The following is a 23,943-nucleotide window of genomic DNA, read 5'->3' as shown; positions in this document are numbered from 1 at the left end:
AGAAAAAAAAGTACCCTAAATGTAATCAACAGCTTTGGACATAGAGATCATCAGAGCTATTCTTTCTCTTTTCCTACGCAAACCAAAAGCCAGTCACTCAGCAGGGAAACTGTTCCTGAGTTTGAACTTCCCACCATACATATATCTACTTACCACACTTCTTATGGCTTCCTAGTATGCCCAGCTTTTCCTGTCCTTTCTTTTTTCATAAAAATACCTTAATGTGTATTTTTTTTTAAATAGACAAAAATACACATGGTTCAAAATTTCGAAAGGTAAAGAAAGGTTATACAATGAAAGTTTTTTCTTTTACTCTATTCCCCAGCCTTTCATTTTGCTTTCCGGGAGCAACCATAGTTAACAGATTTTTGTGTATCCTTTCAGTGATAGTCTGTGTGTATATACATACAAGCATGTGCATAATTTTTAACATAAATGGTAACATATCTTGTTTTTCTACTTTGAGATGATTCATGTTAGTATATAAATAGCTTTCTCAGTCATTTTATGGCTGCATAATAGTCCACTTTATGGTTGCATCATGATTTATTTAATAGTCCCCTACCAGTGATTACATAGGTTACATTTCTTATTCTTTGCTGTTCCAAATAGTGCTGAAGTGGGTAATCTCATACATATAACGCAGGTATTTAAAAGAGGAATTGCTGGGTCAAAAGACAATTAGCTTTTGTAATTTTGATAGTCTTTTCTGCTAGCCTTTGTTACTCCTTGCTTTCCTTAACATGATTTTGTCTTGTTGCCTCCATATATTTGTCTGTCATCTGCTTCCTGCCTACGGTATTTGCCTGTGGTCACATCTCTTTCTTTAGAATCCAGCTTAATGCTAACACTCTCCAGGAAAGTCTCTTGATAATTCATATCAGGTCATAGTATTTATTCCCTTGATTCATCGTGTCACTTACAGGCTATTTCTACTTTCATGTAAAACTTGATTTAATATATCTTCATTGACTTCCCAAAACAGTTTGTTTTAGTTTTCTTAAATGTTTAAAAATGATGGATGAATAAATTACTGAAAAATCTTTCTTGAATTTGCTAGCTATTCTACTTGGCTTTGTAGAAAATATAAAAGATCTGTGTAGATAATAAAATATCACTTGAAAAGATCGATTTAATTTAATAATAATCTTTTTTGGGTATTTGTAAATAGAGGACGTTAAATATAAAATATAAACAGCTTGGTGTTTTTTTAAACAATGTAGGCATACTTCAGTAATGTTTGGGTTTGGTTCCAGACCACTGCAGTAAATTAGCAAATATCGAAATAAAGCTGTTCCAAATAGTGCTGAACTTTTTTCAGAGTCATCTATGAGGTTTGGAATCTGTTTCATCCAAACTCCTGTTAATGTTGATATTTTGACCTTTTCCCATGAATCACGAATGATGTTCTTAATGGCATCTAGAATGGGGAATCCTTTCTGAAGGTTTTCAGTTTGCTTTGCTCAGATCCATCAGAGGAATCACTATCTGTGGCAGCTACAGCCTTACAAAATGTATTTCTTTTTTTTTTAAGTTTTTATTTATTTAATTTTTGTCTGTGTTGGGTCTTCGTTTCTGTGCTAGGGCTTTCTCCAGTTGCGGCAAGTGGGGGCCACTCTTCATCGCAGTGCGCGGGCCTCTCACTGTCGCGGCCTCTCTTGTTGCGGAGCACAGGCTCCAGACGCGCAGGCTCAGTAGTTGTGGCTCACGGGCCTAGTTGCTCCGCGGCATGTGGGATCTTCCCAAACCAGGGCTCGAACCCGTGTCCCCTGCATTGGCAGGCAGACTCTCAACCACTGCGCCACCAGGAAAGCCCCGAAAATGTATTTCTTAAAGAATAAGACTTGAAAGTCAAAATGACTCCTTGATCCGTGGGCTGCAGCATGGATGTTGTGTTAGCAGGCATGGAAACAGCATTAATCTCACTGTCTGTCTCCATCAGAGCTCTTGGGTGACCAGGTGTGTTGTCCATGAGCAGTAATAAATCTTTTCTGAGCAGTAGGTCTCAACAGTGGGCTTAAAATATTCAGTAAACCATGTTGTAAACAGATATGCTGCCATCCAGGCTTTGTTGTTCCATTTATAGAGCACAGGCAAAGTAGACTTAGCATTATTCTTAAGGGTCCTAGGATTTTTTCAGAATAATAAATGAGCATGCTTCAATTTAAAGTCACCAGCTGTATTAGCCCCTAACAAGAGAGGCAGCCTGTCCTTTGAAGCTTTGAAGCCAGATGTCGACTTCTCCTCTCTAGCTAGGAAAGTCCTAGATGGCATCTTCTTTCAGTATAAGGCTGTTTTATCTACATTGAAAATCTGTTATTTGGTGTAGCTTCCTTCATTATTGATCTTAGCAAGATCTGGTTATCTTGCTGCTGGTTCTACATCAGCACTTGCTGCTTCACCTTGCACCTTTCTGTTACGGAGGTGGCTTCTTTCCTTAAGCCTCACTAACCAACCTCTGCTAGCTTCAGACTTCTCTTCTGCAGCTTCCTCACTTCTCTCAGCCTTCATGGAATTGAGGAGAGTTAGTGCCTTGCTCTAAATTAAGCTTGGGCTGAAGGGAATGTTGTGGCTGGTTTGATCTTCTATCCAGACTGATAAAACTTTCTTCATATCAGCAATAGGGTTTCATTTTTTTATCAGTCGTGTCTTCACTGGGGCAGCACTTTTACTTTCCTTCAAGAACTTTTCCTTTGCTTTCACAACTTGGCTGTTTGGTGCAAGAGGCCTAACTCTTGGCCTGTCCCGGCATTTGACATGCCTTCCTCACTAAACTTAATCCTTTTAGCTTTTTTTTTTTTTTTTAAAAATATTTGCTTATTTAGGCTGCATCGGGTCTTAGTTGCGGCACATGGGAGCTTCATTGTGGCGTGCAGGCTTCTCTCTAGTTGTGGTGGGTGGGCTCAGTAGTTGCAGCACACGGGCTCTCTAGTTGTAGTGCACGGGCTCTAGAGCGTGCAGGCTTAGTTGCCCCGCGGCATGTGGGATCTTAGTTGCCCGACCAGGGACCAAACCCGTGTCCCCTGCATTGGAAGGCAGATTCTTAACCACTGGACCACCAGGGAAGTCCCAGCTTAATCCTTTTAGCTTTTGATTTAAAGTGAGAGACATGCGACTCTTCCTGTCACTTAAACACTGAGAGGCCATTGAGGGTTATTAATTGGACTAATTTCAATATTGTTGTGTCTCAGGAAATAGAGAGGCCCGAGAGAGGCAGGACCAGCCTGTCGGTGGAGCAGTCAGAACACACACAACATTTATTAAGTCTGCTGCCTTATGTGGTTTGTGGCACCCTAAAGCTATTGCAGTAGTAACATCAAAGATCACTGATCATAGATCACATTAACAAATAATAACAATAATGGAAAAGTTTAAAGTATTGCGAGAATTACCAAAATGTGATACAGAAACACAAAGTGAACAAATGTTGGAAAAGGGCACCAATAGACTGGCTTGATGCAGGGTTGCCACAGACTTTCAATTTGTAAAAACTGCAGTATCTGCAAAACACAACAAAGCAAAGTGTGATAAAACCAGGTATGCTGTATTAGTTCTAACTAAGAATTTAGCTATCGTATTCTTTTGTGTGTGTTTGTAAACAAAACATCATTTGTCATTTTCATTTTCTGGTATTTTTGTCTTGAAGAAACTCAGCCTTGATTGGTGCCTCACACTGGATAGGAATAGCTAAATTTAACTGATATTGGTTTTGCAGATAATTTGGACAAAACAATAACTTATTTTAAATATGAACAGAACCTAAAATTCTAATGTGTCCTAGGTACTTTACAAGAAGTTTGTTCTAGTATGATAAAATTTGATTCTGTAGAGGCATATCCTATTCCGTATTGGTCTTTGCCATTTTACACATAATGTACTGGTCCTGCCAAAACAGAGAGCATGGTCAGTAATGCACAGGCATGTGTCACAGTTGTGCGTGTTGGAGCATCACACAAGTGCTTGTGTGTGCCTGTATTATGTGGTGTCTGTTTTATTACTTGCAGTGTCTGCCTTTCACTTAAGCAAGTGCAGAGTAACATTTTCCTTGATCATTCTTTATTGGAACATTTCTTTGTTCTTAAGATCCGAATAAATACGGCTTGCCTCGTTGTGTCAAAACTTGTTGTGAAGAGACAGTTGCTCTGTGTTCCTATACGTTGTGCCTCAGCAGTGTCTGTCCTTCTCTGCCCCCTCATTCAAAAGGGATGCCTCATGATCTCTAGGCTTTTTGTATTTGCAGTGTGCTCTCCAAGGATGATTTCTCACAGCATCTTTATGACACAGATTTTCTGTAGACATTAAGGAGAAAGAGGTAATGCTTATCGAAGGTCACAAACAAGTGAAGATAAGGTACAGGGTTAAAATTGGAGCCACCATGCTTTCCCTCTGTCTTCTTTTCTCTTTCAATTCTGATCTGTCACAGAGATACCAGTTGGTTCTTCATAAATTCTTTTCTTCACTAACTCACAAACACCTGTTTGGGTGACATCACTGAAATAATCTGTATACAGAACATGAACACTGCACCCAGATGTGAGGGGTGTTTCCTTTAACATGATTACCAAACAGAAGAAACCTAAGTTGACTGCAGAGGAAACTCTGAAGCCCAGACTGTATAACTGAGAAATAATTGAAAAGATAACTGAAGTCTGGTGAATTTAATATACTAAATAATAATTATTAAGATTTTCAGATAAATCAATGAAAGGTTTTATTTAAATGTTTAGAAATGGAATTGTAAATGTCTCTTTAGTCAGAATCAAAAAAATGTCCCAGTCCTAGAAGAAACATAGACTTTTTGTTATCCGGTGAAGATCACAAATTGAAACAGATCCCATAACTTATCTTTATAAAACAGTGTGTTCCATGATCTCACGTAGGTCAACAAATGTGTTTCTAATGGTAAAGGAAACATTAGAAAATAATGTATTTTGATATAAGGAAAGAGAAGAGAATCATGGTATGTTTAGAAATGTTCATTAATGTACATTAGACAGATTGTTTGTTTTAAAAAAGGGACGGATGTGTCTGAAAATGCAAATTGACATAACTACAAGGTACTGGTTTTCATGATCCATTTTAGAAAATAATGATTAGATATTAGGTTATTTTGGTGAGAGAATAAAACATTTTTTATATGTGATAGAATTTCAAATATGACCTGAAATACTGATCTTACCTTTGAGTCACGAAAAAAATGTATGTTATGTTGAAAAAGTTTAAAGCACCTCCTTAGATATATAAAGGAACTACCAACTTTGAAAACTTTTGACTGTGAATTTTAACATTTTTATTCGTAAGAGTCTTAGAAGAAATACTTGAACCTATATATTAATATTTGGTTGCTAAATAGTGTAGAAAAAGTTACAGTGAAATGCTAAAGTTACTTTCGATTTAAGTTCCATTGACTAGGCAGATCATTTCCATAATTTATTTCCAGGAGAAATTTTAGGAAAAGGGGGGGGACTCTGGTTAAAAGAAATTTTGTTTATGGAACCACTGCCTGGAAGAGTGGTGGCAGTTTTGACTCAAGACCAGGCCAGAAAACTTGCCACTTAGAGCAAAGATTAAAGAGAACCTTCCATGCCTGTAAAAATGTAGGCAGTAGTCTTTCCTATCCATAATTTTATGAATGTACTTTAGATATCATTGCTGGATTTATCTACATAAACCTCTATTACCTTCCAACTGTACCAGCTTAATTTTCTGTCAGATTTCATTACTGTTCACTTGTCATTGATCTGTATTAGTGTAAGAATTCCATAGAATTTCCTGACTGAATATAGTGTAAGAAGTAACCTCAGAATATGTTGCTGTATATATTAAAGTTTTAGGCTAGAGCATAATTATGAGCCAATGCGTTTTAAAGTTTTTATTTATTTAAAAAATGTCTTGAATCAGAGATTAGGATGCAAGTATAGAATGTTACACATCTTTAACTCTTTAGATAAAGTTTTTCTTCCTTTCAGCCACTGTTTAAAAATTAGTATCTTTCAGTGTAAAAATTTAGTTTTAAATTCCTTATTTCTTATAATGGTGGTTTAGACCTAGTTTTCTGGTGCAGGTTAAGATGTGAAATTTTAACATGTGAGCATCTTCTAGAGGCCATGTGGGAAACGGGAAGATTCAGTCCATGCGGGAGACATGTTACTCTCCTTTTGCAGGACTTCAGGCAGGTCACACAACCCCTTTTTGGCCCCTCAGTTTTCCTCTTAAGTGAGGTCAGTTGAGATCACTAGAATTCCAATTAACTCTACTATTCTGTGTTTTCAAACTTGTTTTTCAGTAGTGGAATTCTGTCTTGAAGGTACTTTTATGTGTAAACCAAGGAGGAAGTGAGGAGGAAGGATCAGGGCGCCTCCCCGTGCTCTGAGCGCAGGGCTGTGGCCCTTCTCGACACTTTGCCCCCCTGCGTGTTTGGCTGGGCAGGCGGAGCCCCACAGTAACTGTTTCTGTTTGCTTCAAGGGGCTATCAGCAGCAGGACGCTCATGAGTTCATGCGCTACCTGTTAGACCACCTGCACTTGGAACTCCAGGGCGGTTTCAACGGTATTTCCCGCTCATCAATTCTGCAAGAGAATTCTACTCTGTCTGCAAGTAACAAATGTTGCATGTAAGATTTAGTTTCCTTTTGTTTTCCGGGAAGACCTCAGATTTCTACTGGTGTTATTGTTTATTAGATTTACGATGGAAGGTGGAAAGCTTTGTGGACCTTTGCTGAAACTTTTGTGCACTTGAACTTTGTGACCAAGTGGACTAGCACATGCCTCCTGCTTCCAGACCGAAGGCGTCCTGTACTTGCATCTAGGTGTAGTTCTGATTGTTCTTTGCTATAGATTACTTGTTTTTTTTATAGATTACTTTTAAACTTGAAGAAATAGAAAATATTTGTACAATTTAGCACTTAAAAATTTTCCTCCAAATGTACTGAATAATGGATGGGAGACAATTTTCATATACTAAAACAATTACATTTGTTCACTAATAACAAAGGCTTAAAATATTTTGAATGTGAATTTTCCTAAAGCCTCATTTGGACTTAAATTTTCCAAAAATATGTCTGTTCTTTAATCAAATTGAGGCATTTGTAACTTTTCAGAATTTTTTTTTGCCTCTCAGTATGAACAAAACAAACCTTTTGGGTTGCTTTCCCACGTACTAATACCCCCAAAATATACATTGAGATCAGAATGTTTATTTTGCTGAGGGAGAGATAATTGACTTTTATTTCAGCTTGGATCTTGGTTAGTTGTCTCCTTTTGTTCAAATTTTGGGAAGAGTTTCATATTGACCTATGCAGGAAAGGGATTTATTAGACAAACTCCCCAAAGAAAGAAGAAAAGAATAAGTTCTATATAGGGTTTGCTGTAGTATATTGCCTGGCAGTCCGTAAATCGGATTTTGTGTAAGATAAGGTCTTTTTAATGACAGAGCAGTCTCACAGCTAATCTGACTGTATCAGAGATGGGCAATCAATATGAATTGCCATACTTTTTTAAATGTTTGAACCTAGGTCCTAGGAGCTATGGTTCAAATTAGAATCCAGTACAGAAAGGGAAGGACCTGTGATTTGGTAGAAATGTTCTTGCTGCTAGCACCAAATCAAACATAGTCTTAAATGAAAAATTCTGTTTTGTATTTTAGGATGATATATTCATACACAAAGGATATTGAACTGGGCTCTATGAAGGACAGTCTGTGTGAAGTGAGAGGATATATGTCTTTATTATTTTATTTGATGCCCAGGGCACCCTTAGGGAATCACATTGTGTGATACAAGATGTTCTTTTAGTAACTAATGAGTTTTCAGTATTAATCCATACCCTTTCATGATATTTTAAATAATAGTAATTTTAAGTTCCATTAGTGAGTTAGGAACATAAAAAAATTATCAAGTATTCAAAACTCAGGCTCCTTTATATTTCCTTACATTCACTGGAGGACGCATTTCAGGATCTAAGGATCATATTTGCTAAAACTACAAAAAAAAAGGTCTCCTGTATTTGTATTTATTCGTATAAACACACTGAACCCTACTGAAGGTGGGGGTGAGGATGGTAGAAATAAATGGCGGATGTGTTCTTTTTAATACATAGAAAATCACGAGTGCCAATATAAAGGAACTTTGCAGCATAATAGCCTGTCCAAGTAGCCAATATTTAAACTCTCTCATTGTGTAGTTACGATAAATGGAACAGTGATTTTGAAATAATTCGTGAATCTTGTTTTAAGTCATTGTATAATGACTGACTAAGCTTAATGCCATACACATCAGATAGCCAAGAATTCATTAGTATCTTTTTCTCAGAGGAAGAAATTATAAAGGAAGAAGTACATTGAGTTTAAATGTACTGCTTTTTAATAAAGCAGTTTCCATTTTAATTAAAGGCAGCAGTGTGTGTGAACATCAGGATGAAAGGGTCAGTCATAGTCCCTTTATTTTTCAGTAGATTTTTTTGGGGGGTGTATATCCTTTGTGATACAGATATTAAACCTAAAACCTGAAATGGCCATTATATCCTACAGTTCCCATTGTATCTTCCCTTTGTAATTTACTGAAGCCATGTGTATCCTATGAACAACTTAAAAAAAAACAAAAAAGCTACAGTATGTTTCTTTTGCCAGTAAGGAAGGAAGCCCTTTCATAGAAAAGGAAGCAAACTTTTAAAATAATAGAATTGCTCAGGTAGGTTTTGTCTGTCTCATCATTGCAGTAGGTCTAATTTGGAGCAACTCGAAGTACGGTTCATTGTATTAGGAGTACTAATCTGATGCAAGTGACAGAAACCACCTCAAATTGCTATTAGCGAAAAAGAGCAATATACTGGCTCAAGTAACTGCATAAGTGCACAAAAGTTAATATGTGTTCACTGTAGTACTATTAATGAAAGCACACAAATGAACCTCAGTATCCATTAATATTTTTATTCTGATTCATCTTTATTTGTTCTGTTGACAATTGTATGTGGGTTCCTGTTGTTGCAGTGAAACCCAAAGCCATTTTGGTTTTTAAAATAATATTTTTTTATTGAAGTATAGCTGATTTACCCATTAATATTATATTAGTTAAATTAAGAGAAGGAGCATAGTGTCCAGAGCAGGTGCTCAGGTCAGGCCAGCTGTGTGAACCTGGGCCAAGTTATTTAACCTGTGAACCTCAGCTTCCTGGTCTGCAAAATGGGGATAATCTTATCTACCTCAGAGTTGTTGTGAGGATTAATTGATTTACATGGAAAGTACTTAGAATGGAGCCTGGCATGTAAGTGCTAAATAATATAAGTGCTTGCTAATCATGCTGTCACTGGTGCACTTCCTCAGCTGTTCTTGTGCATTCTCTGTCCATATCGTGGCAGGCTGTGCACCTGTCAAAGAGTGAGTTACATGTCCAAGATATGTACTTAGGAAAGAAAAGCAAAAAGCAGGTATGATCCTGATTATTGTTATAAAAGATGCTTACAACACTCCAAGGGCTTTCTTTTTGGTAAGCACTTGTCTAAAAGCACTGTACGTATAGTCCCATTTCATCGTCACCAGGCCTCGAAGGTAGATAGATGTTATGCCTGTTTCACATTTGATGAAGCTGAGGCACAGAGAGGTTAAGTAACATTAAGACAGTTGGTTTTTTATTGTTCTTAAAGTGCTGTACATATTTTTTGATCTCCACAAGGGAATTATTATATTGTTTTAAGTGAGCTTTTTAAAAGGCTTGTTGATAGTAACATCCAGCACTTCAAATGTGAAGTCATATCTCCACCAGTGATTACTAAGTAAGTATGTATTAAATTTGTTTACCTCATTTCCCCCAAATATGACCATCTAAAAAAAATCTGAAACTATCTTTGATCAAGGTTGTTGTTCAAAGTAAAGTAATTGAGAGAGCTCCCCCTAATATGAGAAGTCTTGCAAACGGTCCAATCTAAGGCAGTTCCCTCTTTTCTGAGGGGTATAATTGAGGGAAAGGGGTCCTGTTGCCCTGAGTACAGGCATGTACGTGATCTGTTAGTAATGGCAAATGTTCAGTGTTTGTTTGTTAGTAACTTTTGTACAAAGTAGTGGGATTGGGAGAGGAGCTGGGGGAAGGCCAGTGGCTTAAACCTTTTATTTGGTATACGTCTATATGTAGCTTCGAAATTTTTGTGTTATTTTATAATTTAAATTAATAAATGATATATGTGTATATATATATATATATATATATATATATATATACATATACCCCCCCAAACAGAGCCACCTATAGGACCTTTTACACATATGTATTTTAGTTTTTTACTGAGATGTTTTCCTGTGTGATTTTCTTTAGAAATGGAGCATCTACAGTTGTCACGGCTATATTCGGAGGCATTCTCCAAAATGAGGTTAACTGCCTCATATGTGGGACAGAATCTAGAAAGTTTGATCCATTCCTAGGTAAGACATATGTGGCATATGGAGATATGATATTGTATTAAAATAATAACTAATGTTTCCTTTGAAAACTAAGACAGTAAAGAGATAAATCCTTAAAAATACATCAATTTTTGAAATTATTTTTTGAGTGTGGTTATATTCCTTTAACAGTTCTGTTTTCCTATTTCCTTTTAAGACCTTTCATTAGATATTCCAAGTCAGTTCAGAAATAAGCGCTCTAAGAATCAAGAAAATGGACCAGTTTGTTCATTACGAGGTAAAGATACTTTAATGTTCTAGAATTTTTCCCCCTTGAAATAGCAAATGACTGTTTTAATGAATTTGTGTTATAACTTAACAAGCGTCAAACCTGAATGTCTCTTCTTGTACAAAAAAATTCTGTTTAGCAAGAATGCCTGCCAGAGATACTGACCTGCCAGGTGAAACATAAAATATTTCTCACCTTTCTCCTCTTTTTAAAACTAGTTTAAAATTGAAAGTTTGTAACAAAACTTTTTCTGATCTAATGAAATAGAATTTATTCTATGGATATTCCACTAGTAACCAGAGGAAGAAAGAACCTCAGAAAAGTTTTATAAATTATGGTGTCATTCGCTCTTTTGTATGACTAATAATTTGAGAGCTCTCTTGATGACATAACTGTTGGCTAAGCCTGAGGCCTTGCTTTTAATTGCAAGATTAAAATTCACATTTACTTCGAGAGATTTCTGAACAGATTTTTTCCTTGATGAGTATTAACTACTTTAGTCAAGGCAAAAGACCTGTCCTTGACCAACCACTAAAATGACTAATTGTTCTTTTTAGTCATAGAAAGAAGAAACTAGGATAGACAAAAGAAAGAGGATCTAGTATGTGTTCTATTATTAAGTACCTCTACAGTGAAGGAAAATAAAAAGTTTCTACCCTGAATTACATGTTCACTAAAAGTTTTAGGGAGTATTGTCATAATGATTAATATACATATAATGTAAACTTTTCTTACAAAACAGAAGATTCTGTTGGTCTAAAACTTTACTGTCCAAGATGCAACCATGAAGTCACATGTGCCTATTAAAATTTAAATTAATCAAAGTGAAATTTCAAATTCCATTGCTCAGTTATACTAGCCATATTTAGAGTGCTCAGTAGCCACATGTGGCCAGTGGCTACTGTAGTGGTCAGCACAGATGCAGAACATTTCCACTGTTGCAGAAAGTTCTATTAGACGGTGCTGCTGTAGAATCAAATTATCCTGTAAAATGTATATGAAAACACTTTGTAGATGCTTTTAGTTTGTTCACCACCTATACAACAGTGTTGATTGATTGTCTCTTTTGAACAGGAGTACAGAATAAATTTAAGGAAGCCCCATCCACGCCACCTCCCCCTAAAATATGTGGCTATAGTATGTTTCTCTAAAACTGTTTTGGCCTATTTGAGATTGATTAAGAAAATATCACAGTATACTTGATAGCAAGTGTCTGTCAGATCATTTTCCCTTTATATTTATGGCATGTGAATACAGGCTAACAAGCATAATACAAATATTATTTGATCATTTAGAGAGGAAATCAGTGAAAGTTAAATTTTTAAAGAGCCTCAAATTATATAATCTAAATTAGATTGACTTCATCTTAAAATATCAATAAGAACACTAATAATATTAATGTAGTAAAAAATACTGTTCCTCAATATATATATGTGGGTATATATTTGAATAATAATTTCTCATGTTTAACAAAACCATTAGTCCAGATGATTTTTGACTGATTGGAAGACCCAGAGACACTCATTTGTTCAGGTTTCTTTCCTCCTTCCTTCAGTGCTGATTCCCCCCACCCCTCCTGAATTGGTCATACATGGTTCTTATTGCCTCTGTAACATTCCACTTAAACTTAATGCCCTAATACTGAGAGATATTCCTTTCTTGAGACCATCCAGGAGAGTGTATGACACAGCTTACTTAGGTGGTTGACTGGTACTATAAACAAGAATAGTGGCAAATGGAATTTGCCTCACATCCCAAGTAGTATTTTTCTTGGCATAGACTCCTTGAAATCTGATAAAGATTGGTATTAGCATCAGGGGGCCCAGACCATCCTGAGGTGTTGAGGGTTTGGCTGGAAACATGTTTCCTGTATTCTCAGCTGGCTTTCCTTTGAATTCTCAGACTTCATTTTGTTAAAGAGCTTACTGTCAGCTTTAGAATTTCTAAACCATGCAGTATCTGCGAAATGCAACAAAACGGGAATTTCAGATGATGCTCGTGGTTTTCAAGAAGGCGCCTAGTAAAGGACCCAGAGGGCTAGAAAAATTTCCAGATGAAAGGCAGCACATTTCAGAAACTTTCATAAGGTAACTGAACTATACAACATCAAAAATATAACCAGGCTGTCTCGAGAGACAAAGCAGCATGCAGTGGCAATTACCTTTCATGATGAAGCATCAAAGACATTTGCCTGTGAGGGCTCAACTTCTGCTTAAGAATGAGGGAGAGGCTGGTGACAAGATGGTGGAGTAGAAGGACTTGAGCTCACCTCCTCTCACAAAAACACCAAATCACAACTAACTGCTGAACAACCATCAACAAAAAAGACTCGAACCTACCAAAAAGATATTCTATACCCAAAGACAAAGAAGAAGCCACAATGAGACGGTAGGAGGGGCGCTTCTGCAATATAATCAAATCCCATAACCAGTGGGTGGGTGACCTACAAACTGGAAAATAATTATATCACAGAGATTGCCACAGGAGTGAGAGTTCTGAGCCCAATATCAGGCTTCCCAGCCTTGAGGTCTGGAATCAGGAGAAGGAGTCCCCGGAGCATTTGGATTTGAAGGCCAGGGTGGCTTGAGTGCAGGAGCTCCATAGGACTGGAGGAAACAGAGACTCCACTCTTGGAGGGCGCACACAAGGTTTCACATGCACTGGGACCCAGGGCAAAGCAGTCATAGGAGCCTGGGTCAGACCTACCTGAGGGTCTTGGAAGGTCTCCTGGGGACATGGGGGTTGACTGTGGGGACAAGGACACTGGTGGCAGATGCCCCAGGGAATACTCAATTGGTGTGAGCTCTCCTGGAGGTCACCATTTTGGCAAAGAGACCTGACCCCCCCAACAGCCTACAGGCTTCAGTGCTGGGATGCTTCAGGCCACACAACCAACAGGGTGGGAACACAGCCCCACCCATCGTCAGACAGGCTGCCTAAAGTCATCCAGAGCCAACAGCCACCTATAAATACACCTCTTGAGCTGGCCCTGCCCACCAGAGGGACAAGACCCAGCTCCACCCACCAGGGGGCAGACACCAGTCCCTCCCACCAAGAAGCCTGCACAAGCCCCTGGGCCAACCTCACCCACCAGGGGGCAGACACCAAAACCAAGAAGAATTACAGTCCTGCAGCCTGGGGAACAAAGACCTCAAACACACAAATTTAGATAAAATGAGATTGCAGAGAAATATGTTCCAGGTGAAAGAACAAGATAAAAACCCAGAAGAACAACTAAATGAAGTGGAGATAGGCAATCTACTTGAAAAAAAAATCAGAGTAATAACAGTAAAGTTGATCCAAGATCTCGGAAAAAGAATGGAGGCACAGACCAAGAGAATACAAGAAATGTTTAATAAAGAGCTAGAAACTTTAAAGAACAAACAATAAGAGATGAACAATACAATAACCGAAATGAAAAATACACTAGAAGGAATCAATAGTGGAATAAATGAGGCAAAAGAACGAACAAGTGAGCTGGAAGACAGACTGGTGGAAATCACTTCTGTGGAACAGAATAAAGAAAGAAGAATGAAAAGAAATGAGGACAGTCTAAGAGACCTCCAGGATAACATTAAATGTACCAACATTCACATTATATGGGTCCCAGAAGGAGAAGAGAGAAAGGGCCTGAGAAAATATTTGAAGAGATAATAGCCAAAAACTTCCCTAACGTGGGAAGGGAAACACACACTCAAGTCCAGGAAGTGCAGAGAATCCCATACAGGATAAACCCAAGGAGGAACACACCAAGACACATATTAATCAAATTGACAAAAATTAAAGACAAAAAGAAAATATTAAAAACAACACATGAAAAGCAACAAATAACATACAAGGGAATCCCCATACGGTTATCAGCTGATTTTTCAGCAGGAACTCTGCAGGCCAGAAGGGAGTGGCACGATATACTTAAAGTGATGAAAGGGAAAAACCTACAACCAAGAATACTCAACCCAGCAAGGCTCTCGTTCATATTCAACAGAGAAATCAAAAGCTTTACAGACAAGCAAAAGCTAAGAGAATTCAGCAACACCAGTTTTATGACAAATGAAAAGGAACTTCTCTAGGTGGAAAAGGCCACAGCTAGAAATGAGAAAATTACGAATGGGAAAGCTCACCAATAAAGGTAAACATACAGTAAAGGTAGGAAATCATCAAACCACAAATAAGATATCAAAATCAGCAACTGTGAGAAGAGGAGAGTACAAATGCATTTGAAATTAAGAGACCAGCAACTTAATCCTGTATATATATATATAGACTGCAATATCAAAACCTCAGTGTAGCTGCAAACCAATAATCTATAATAGACACACACACGAAAAAGAAAAAGCAGTCCAAACACAACACTAAAGATAGTCATCAAATCACAAGAGAAGAGAACAAAAGAGGAAGGGAAGAAAAAAATCCTACAAAAACAAATCCAAAACAATTAACAAAATGGCAATAAGAACATACATCCTGGGGCTTCCCTGGTGGCGCAGTGGTTGGGAGTCTGCCTGCCAGTGCAGGGGACGCGGGTTCGAGCCCTGGTCTGGGAGGATCCCACATGCCGCGGAGCGACTGGGCCTGTGAGCCACAACTACTGAGCCTGCGCGTCTGGAGCTTGTGCTCCGTAACAAGACAGGCCGTGACAATGAGAGGCCCGCGCACCACGATGAAGAGTGGCCCCCCCTTGCCGCAACTAGAGAAAGCCCTCGCACAGAAACTAAGACCCAACACAGCCAAAAATAAGTAAATAATTAAAAAAAAAAAAGAACATACATCCTGATAATTACCTTAAACATAAACAGATTAAATGCTCGAACCAAAAGACAGATTGGCTGAATAGATACAAAAACAAGACCCATATATATGCTGTCCACAAAAGACCCACTTCAAATCTAGGGACACATACAGACAAAGTGAGGACATGGAAAAAGCTATTCCATGCAAATGGAAATCAAAAGAAAGCTGGAGTAGCAATACTCATATCGGACAAAATAGACTTTAAAGACTGTTACAAGAGACAATGAAGGACACTACAAAATTATCAAGGAATCAATCCAAGAAGATAAAACAACTGTAAATATATATATATGCACTTAACATAGGAGCACCTCAATATATAAGGCAAATGCTAATAGCCATAAAAGGAGAGATCGACAGTAACACAATAATAGTGGGGGACTTAACACCCCACTTACATCAATGGACAGATCATCCAGACAGAAAATAAATAAGGAAACACAGGCCTTAAATGACACATTAGACCCAATGGACGTAATTGACATTTATAGAACATTCCATCTGAAAGCAGCAGAATACACCTTCTCAAGTGCACATGGAACATTCTCCAGGATAGATCACATGTTGGGCAACAAAGCAAGCCTTGGTAAATTTTAAGAAAACTGAAATCATATCATACTTCTTTTCTGACCACAATGCTGTAAGATTAGAAATCAACTACAAGGAAAAAACTAAAAAAACAAACATGTGGAGGTTAAACAGTATGCTATCAAACAACCAATGGATCACTGAAGAAATCAAAGAGGAAGTCAAAAAGTACCTGGAGACAAATGAAAATGAAAGCAAGATGATACAAAACTTACGGGACACAGCAAAAGCAATTCTAAGAGGGAAGTTTATAGCAAGACAATCTTACCTTAGGAAACAAGAAAAATCTCAAGTAAACAACCTAACCTTACACCTAAAGCAACTAGAGAAAGAAGAACAAACAAAACCCAAAGTTAGTAGAAGAAATCATAAAGATCAGAGCAGAAATAAATGAAATAGAGATGAAGAAAATAACAGAAAAGATCAAGGAAACTAAAAGCCGGTTCTTTGAGAAGATAAGCAAAATTGATAAACCTTCAGCCAGACTCATCAAGAAAAAAAGGGAGAGGGCTCAAATCAATAAAATTAGAAATGAAAAAGAAGTTACAGTGGACACCATAGAAATACAAAGGATCATAAGAGAGAAGCAACTATATGCCAATAAAATGGACAACCTAGAAGAAATGGACAAATTCTTAGAAAGGTACAAACTTCCAAGATTGAACCAGGAAGAAACAGAAAATATGAACAGACCTATCATAAGTACCAAAATTGAAACTCTGATTTTAAAACTTCCAACAAACAGAAGTCCAGGACCAGATGGCTTCACAGGCAAAGTCTATCAAACCTTTAGAGAAGAGTTAACACCTATCCTTCTGAAACTATTCCAAAATACTGCAGAGAAAGGAACACTCCCAAACTCATTCTATGAGGCCACCATCACCCTGATAACCAAAACCAAATGTACCACAAAAAAGAAACTTACAGGCTAATATCACTGATGAACATAGATGAAAAAATCCTCAACAGAATACTAGCAAGCCAAATCCAACAATACATTAAAAGGGTCATACACCATGATCAAGTGGGATTTATCCCAGGGATGCAAGGATTTTTCAATATCCTCAAATCAATCAGTGTGATATACCACATTAACAAATTGAAGAATAAAAACCATATGATCATCTCAATAGATGCAGAAAAAGCTTTTGACAAAATTCAACACCCATTTATGATAAAAACTCTTGAAAGTGGGCCTAGAGGGAACCTACCTCAACATAATAAAAGCCATATATTACAGACCCACAGCTAACATCACACTCAATGGTGAAAAGCTGAAAGCATTTCCTCTAAGATCAGGAACAAGACAAGGATGTCCACTCTCCCCACTTTTATTCAACATAGTTTTGGAAGTCTTAGCCACAGCAATCAGAGAAGAATAAAAGGAATCCAAATTGGAAAAGAAGTAAAACTGTCACTGTTTGCAGATGACATACTATACATAGTAAATACTAAAGATGCTACTAGAAAACTACTAAAGCTCATCTGTGAATTTGGTAAAGTTGCAGGATACAAAATTAATACACAGAAATCTCTTGCATTCCTATACACTAACAACCAAAGATCAGAAAGAGAAATTAAGGAAGCAATCCCATTTATCATCACATCAAAAAGAACAAAGTACCTAGGAATAAACCTACCTGAGGAGGCAAAAGGCCTATACTCCAAAAACTATAAGACGCTGATGAAAGAAACTGAACATGACACAAACAGATGGAAAGATATACCACATTCTGGGATTAGAAGAATCAGTATTATCAAAATGACTATACTGCTCAAGGCAATCTACAGACTCAATGCCATCTCTATTAAATTACCAATGGCATTTTTCACAGAACTAGAACAAAAAATTTTACAATCTTAATGGAATCACAAATGACCCCAAATAGCCAAAGCAATCCTGAGAGAGAAAAACAACTGGAGGAATCATGCTCCCTGACTTCAGACTATACTACAAAGCTACAGTAATCAAAACAGTATGGTACTGGCCCCAAAACAAATACAGATCAATGGAACATGATAGAAAGTCCAGAGATAAACCCATGCACCTATGTTCAACTAATCTATGACAGAGGAGGCAAGAATATACAATGGAAAAAAGACAGTCTCTTCAATAAGTGGTGCTGGGAAAACTGGACAGCTATGTGTAAAAGAATGAAACTAGAATATTCTCTAAAACCATACACAAAAATAAAATGGATTAAAGACCTAAATGTAAGACTGGATACTGTAAAACTCTTAGAGGAAAACATAGGCAGGACACTCTTTGACATAAATCACAACAAAATCTTTTTGGATCCACCTCCTACAGTAATGAAAACAAAAATAAACGAATGGGACCTAATTAAACTTAACACCTTCGGTGCAGCAAAGGAAACCATAAAGAAAACAAAAAGACAACCCTCAGAATGGGAGAAAATATTTGCAAATGAAACAACTGACAAGGGATTAATCTTCAAAATATACAAACAGCTCATGCAGCTCAATAACAAAAAAACCAAACAACCCAATCAAAAAATGGGCAGATCTAAACAGACATTTCTCCAAAGAAGACATACAGATGGCCAAAAAGCACATGAAAAGATGCTTACATCACTAATTATTAGAGAAATGCAAATCAAAACTACAATGAGGTATCACCTCACACCAGTCAGAATGGCCATCATCAGAAAGTCTACAAACAATAAATGCTGGAGAGAGGTTGTGGAGAAAAGGGAGACCTCCTACACTGTTGGTAGGAATATAAATTGGTTACAACCATTATGAACAACAGTATGGAGGTTCCTTAAAAAAGTAAAACTAAAACTACCATATGACCAGCAATCCCACTCCTGGGCACATATCTGGAGAAGACCATAATTTGAAAAGATACATGCACCCCAGTGTTCACTGCAGCACTATTTACCATATCCAGGACATGGAAGCAACCTAAATGTCCATCAACAGAGGAATGGATAAAGAAGATGTGGTACATATATACAGTAGAATATTACTCAGCCATAAAAAATAAAATAATGCCATTTGCAGTAACATGGATGGACTTAGAGATTATCATACTAAGTGAAGTAAGCCAACAGAGAAAGACCAATACCATATGATATCACTTATATATGGAATCTAAAAAAAAAGATACTAATGAATTTATATACCAAACAGAAATAGGCCCACAGACATAGAAAACAAACTTAAGGTTACCAAAGGGGAAAGCTGGGCAAGGGATAAATTATAATAGGAGTTTGGGATTAACATATACACACTACTATGTATAAAGTAGATAACCAACAAGGTCCTATTGTATAGCACAGGGAACTATACTCAATATTTTGTAATAACCTATAAGGGAAAGGAATCTGAAAAAATCGATATATGCGTATGTATAGCTGAATCACTTTGCTGTGCACCTGAAACCCAGACAGTATTGTAAATCAAATACACTTCAGTGAAAAATAAACAAATAAATAGCTTGCGTCAGCTTTAAGAAGTATATGATGGGGTGTGGTAATGCTTCATTCTCTTTTTGTTTACCACTAATATCAATTAAGGGCAGTCGTTTTTCTTGGACAGTCCATAGTGTGATGAATTTTAGTTGAGTAATACACATTTGTTTATTAAATGGGGATGGAGATGTGTGATTACCTGATAAGTCTTGCTTTTAACATGCTTAGACATCTACTTGGCTAGAATTACTTATGTGCTTTTTGGATCTGTAATTGTCAAGGTTAGTTTTCATTTAAAAAGGAGAGGTGATGGTGAGAAAGACCACTGTCATTTGAAATCATTTAACTGAAAGAGGGTGTATGAGAGGCTAAAATAATCCCATGTCTAAACCCTAACAAAGATACCATCCGAACGGGAAAAAAATGTAGCTTTATCTTACTAATACTATAAATTAAAGAATCTTAAATAAAATGTTAGCAAATAGAACCCAGTAGTGTCCTAAAACAGTAATATACAGAGATCAAGTAGGATTTATTTCAATAATGCAAGACTGATTTAACATTAGAAAGTATAATTTATTGGGAGAAGAAAAATCAAAATGCCCAAATAGGTTTTGATAAAATTGCAAATTCATGACTGATTAAAAGAAGAAAAAAAAAAGCCCTATTATAATAAGAATAGACATGTTTTCTTAACTTGTTGAGGATTATCTATCAGAAGCTGTCAGTGATCATCACAGTTAATAGTGAAGCACTAATGACTTTCCATTACAGTCAGGAATCAGCCAGGAGGACTGCTGCTGTGGGACAAGGCAGTAGACAAGGAAAGGAAATAAGAATAAGTAGTGAAGAGGAAAGACTAAATTATTACATACCGAGAACATTTCAAGAGAATCAGTTGGAAATTATGAAAGAATGTTTAGCCCTAGCTATCTCTGGAACGCAGGAGACCTGCCTTTCTAGCCCTCAGTTAACAAAAAATAAACACAGATATTGATTTGATAAATAAGTGCTTAATGTGGAGCTAAAAAGCTTAGTAAGATGGCCAAGTAGAAAATAGGCAAAAAACAACTGCTTTCTTATACATAGCAAACGATCCTATTCACAGTTGTATTAAAAACTCAAAAGTACTTGAGGATAAATTTATTGAGAAATATGCAAGACCTAGATGAAGAACTTATAAAACTTTATAAAAGGACAGGAAAAGCCAGAATTAACAGAGCCGTGTCATATTCTTGGATGGGAAGACCCAGTATGATAGAGATGCAGTTTTCCCCCAAATTACTCCTTAAATTTATCCTAATTAGTTCAGAATTTCTTTTATAAGCAGATATTCTTAAGAGGAACTAAAAAAGTTTTAAAACAAAAATAATGGAGCAGGACAGAGATGACATAGGTAGTATCCTAGAAGTACTATGTATATGGGAATTTACTATGTGGCAAAGGAGACACTTCAAATTAGTGGAGAAAATAAGAAATTAGTCTATGAGTTGTGTTAGTGTAAATGAAAATTTATGTGGGAATCATTAATTTCATTCCTAACTCATATGTTTTCCCAGATTAATTTGAGACTTCAAGATTTAGTGTGAAAAATAAAACCACAAGGACATTATAGTAAAACATCTTTTTGATCGTGTTGTAGGAGAGAGCTTTGTAAGTATATCGTGAAGGCTAGAAATTCATAAATTTAACTGTATAATGGTAAAAGATGCCATAAACAAAGTAGAAAAGATGATAAACTTGAAACTAATATTTGTAACATATATGAAAAAAAGTACTTGGGCAAAATATATGAATAAGAAAGAAATGCACATGGTCAGTTTAACATCTGGAAAAATACTGTCTCATTTATATTCAAGAAAGTGTAAGTAAAGCAAAATTAGTCAAGATGATAAAGACAGATAATATGCATTGTTAATGAAAGTTTCATAAGGTGGGCACTCTCATATATTGGTGTTAGGAGTATAAATTAGTACAGTTGTTTTCAGAGGGTAGTGATCACCACTTTTAATGGGCTTTTTTTTAGACATAGTAATGTCATTTGTGAACGTGGACAGTAACATATGTAAAAGATATTCATGGAAACATTGCTATTGCAAAAAATCAGAAATAACTTATATGTCCACCAGTAGGGCATTGGTTTAATACACTGTGCTATGTAACATTTAAGAAAGATAAAACTGATCAACAACTAGGCCACAGAAAGCTACAAAATATTGTAAAGTCAAACACTATCCATGGAAGTATATATATAGCATTATTCCATGAATTCTTCCATTTATATAATATTAAAAAAATACGTGCATTAAAATTCTTGAGCAGCGTACACCTGTTCACATTGACTATCTTAGTGGGTAGTGGGATTCAGAAAGAAATGGAACTGGGACTATTTTTCATCTCTTTTATATTGTTTGAGTTTTTTAACTTATTGTATCACCTTTATATATTTGTTTTGGGGGAGTAAAACAAAATGTGGATTATTTATGCATACTTCCCAATTACTGCTTTGTTTAATTTATATAGTGTACAAAGTGATCTAGTAACTTCAACAAATCAGTGTTATTCCCTGCTCTCTATAGAATACTGTTTAACAGTTTATGTAATGCGTTAGACTGACATTTATGAAATATATGCCCTGAAACCTTTAAGAATCTTAGGAGTTTCAGAAGCCACCATGGCATGAGTATACACACACACACACCCACACATATACACACACATACATACACATATATATGGCATATATATATATATATATATATATACACACACACACACAAACACACACACATATATTTTTCCCTCATGAAATGCAGTAAAGTACAAATGAAAACGTTAAGCAGTTTTCTCAGATCCTTAATGAAGGTAAGTAGAGAACAACAAAACTTGGCTGCAGTGTGAGTGATGGGTGCCTAGTAGACTGGTCACCGGCCATGTGACTCACTTCTACATGTGAGCTCTGAGGTGAGATTCATGTTCATGCTGCTGCAAAATATTACACTGTAGTACATTTCGGGGTCATTCAGACTTTTCAAATAGTTAAGATGGCAGTTGTCAAATCTGTGAATGTCAAGGAGATGCTGTATCTAGGCAGTCCCCCTTTTAAAGAAATGTTTGTGTGCATATGTTTCAAACAAAGAAGCAAAATTCTTTGTTTATTATAGAATTTGGGGACAATTCAAAAGAGCACAAAGAGGAAAAGAAACATCCCTTATAAGCTTATTTCCAGAAATACCATGGTTAAGGATATTTTAATTTAAAAACTCCTTTAAAAGCTGCTTTATAAAAAGGCAGCAGTTGGAACTTTAGAATTGTTATTATTTTTTTAACCCAAGAAACCATTACAAATAGGCCTTAACTTTTCAGGAGAACTAAAGAAGCTTTTTAAAACCCATAGGGAGATGATTGTGGTAGTGGGGGTAGTTCTCTACAAATCCAGCAAGAATTTATAATGTCGTTTCTTCACTGAAACTACTCCCTAGAGGCTACCCCCGGCACAGCAGTTTTCTGGCCTGTCATTGTCTGGGGACAGCCGCAGGTGTGGGCTTCCTGGGCCTGTGGCAGCGCCAGGGAGAGGTGTGAGAACAGAGAGAGAAAGGGCTCCAAGAGGCAGCTGGGGCCACCATTTTTAAAACTGAGTGTTGGAAAAACTAGTCTCAGCTTGTATTGCTTGCGTGTGAATTGTCTGATGGGCCTTTCATGGCTTCTATTCCATTTTGGTTTATCATGTACGGCCTCACATGAAAAGGAGGGAACTCTGCACTATCTTGTACATAAGTCAGTTGTGGGACCACTTACTTGGTGGTCACCCCATAAGTTTAAGCCTCTCAAAAAGTCAGGGAGGATGAAAAATACAAAGGAAGAAAATGTTGGAAAGCAAAAAGATGCTGGAGGAAGGTGAAACTGTGTTGGGGAGAAGAAAAGGACTGGACGGTTGCTAGAGGGAGGGGCTTTGTTTTCAGAAAAGGAGCAGGATGATGCAGGGCCAAGGCCAGATGCTGTGGCTGTAGGCCTGTGTGTGGAAAGTGGGCGGGGCCTCCCCACGGAGGGAGTCCTGCAGGGCGGCTGCAGAGGCGCCCACCCACGTCTTAGCAGGGAGAAGAAACCAGAGAGCACACCAGTACTTCTGTGCATTTTACATTTTGGTCTCAAAAATGCAACTGAGTCGCTGTGAAATGTTGATATATTCTTTCAATAATCTCAACATTTGTAAGGGTATCATATTCCTGAAATTAGAGGGTCTAAATAATTACCAACGGAGACTTTCACAATGCCACCTACTAACTCATTAGTAACTCCCTCTGAATGACTGCATGCTTCCATACACAGGAAAGGGGTTCAATGCAGGTTAAATATAGGAAAAAGATGCTTCCCCACCATCAAGTTGTTTCTGCTTCTCAGTGTTATGTGGCCGGGGAGACTTGGGGGATGGAAGTCTTGCTAGCAAATCATACCACCACCTGGTTAATG

The 23,943-nt window shown here is 37.0% G+C and overlaps 1 protein-coding gene across 7 annotated transcripts in view; it reads left to right on the top strand.

Annotated features, from left to right (window-relative positions):
- Positions 1–23,943, top strand: part of USP3 (ubiquitin specific peptidase 3) — a 227,306-nt gene that overhangs the window by 182,843 nt on the left and 20,520 nt on the right. For all 7 annotated transcript variants that reach the window (XM_036841463.1, XM_036841465.1, XM_036841462.1 and 4 more), the window contains 3 exons: positions 6,467–6,613; positions 10,304–10,410; positions 10,586–10,666. In XM_036841463.1, the coding sequence (XP_036697358.1) occupies positions 6,467–6,613; positions 10,304–10,410; positions 10,586–10,666 (335 nt within the window). The remainder of the gene's footprint in view (positions 1–6,466; positions 6,614–10,303; positions 10,411–10,585; positions 10,667–23,943) is intronic.

This window comes from Balaenoptera musculus, chromosome 2, assembly GCF_009873245.2.
Source record: "Balaenoptera musculus isolate JJ_BM4_2016_0621 chromosome 2, mBalMus1.pri.v3, whole genome shotgun sequence".
NCBI classification, from domain to species: domain Eukaryota; kingdom Metazoa; phylum Chordata; class Mammalia; order Artiodactyla; family Balaenopteridae; genus Balaenoptera; species Balaenoptera musculus.
The sequence above is the reverse complement of the archived record's forward strand: the minus strand, read 5'-3'. Positions and strand labels throughout refer to the sequence as shown.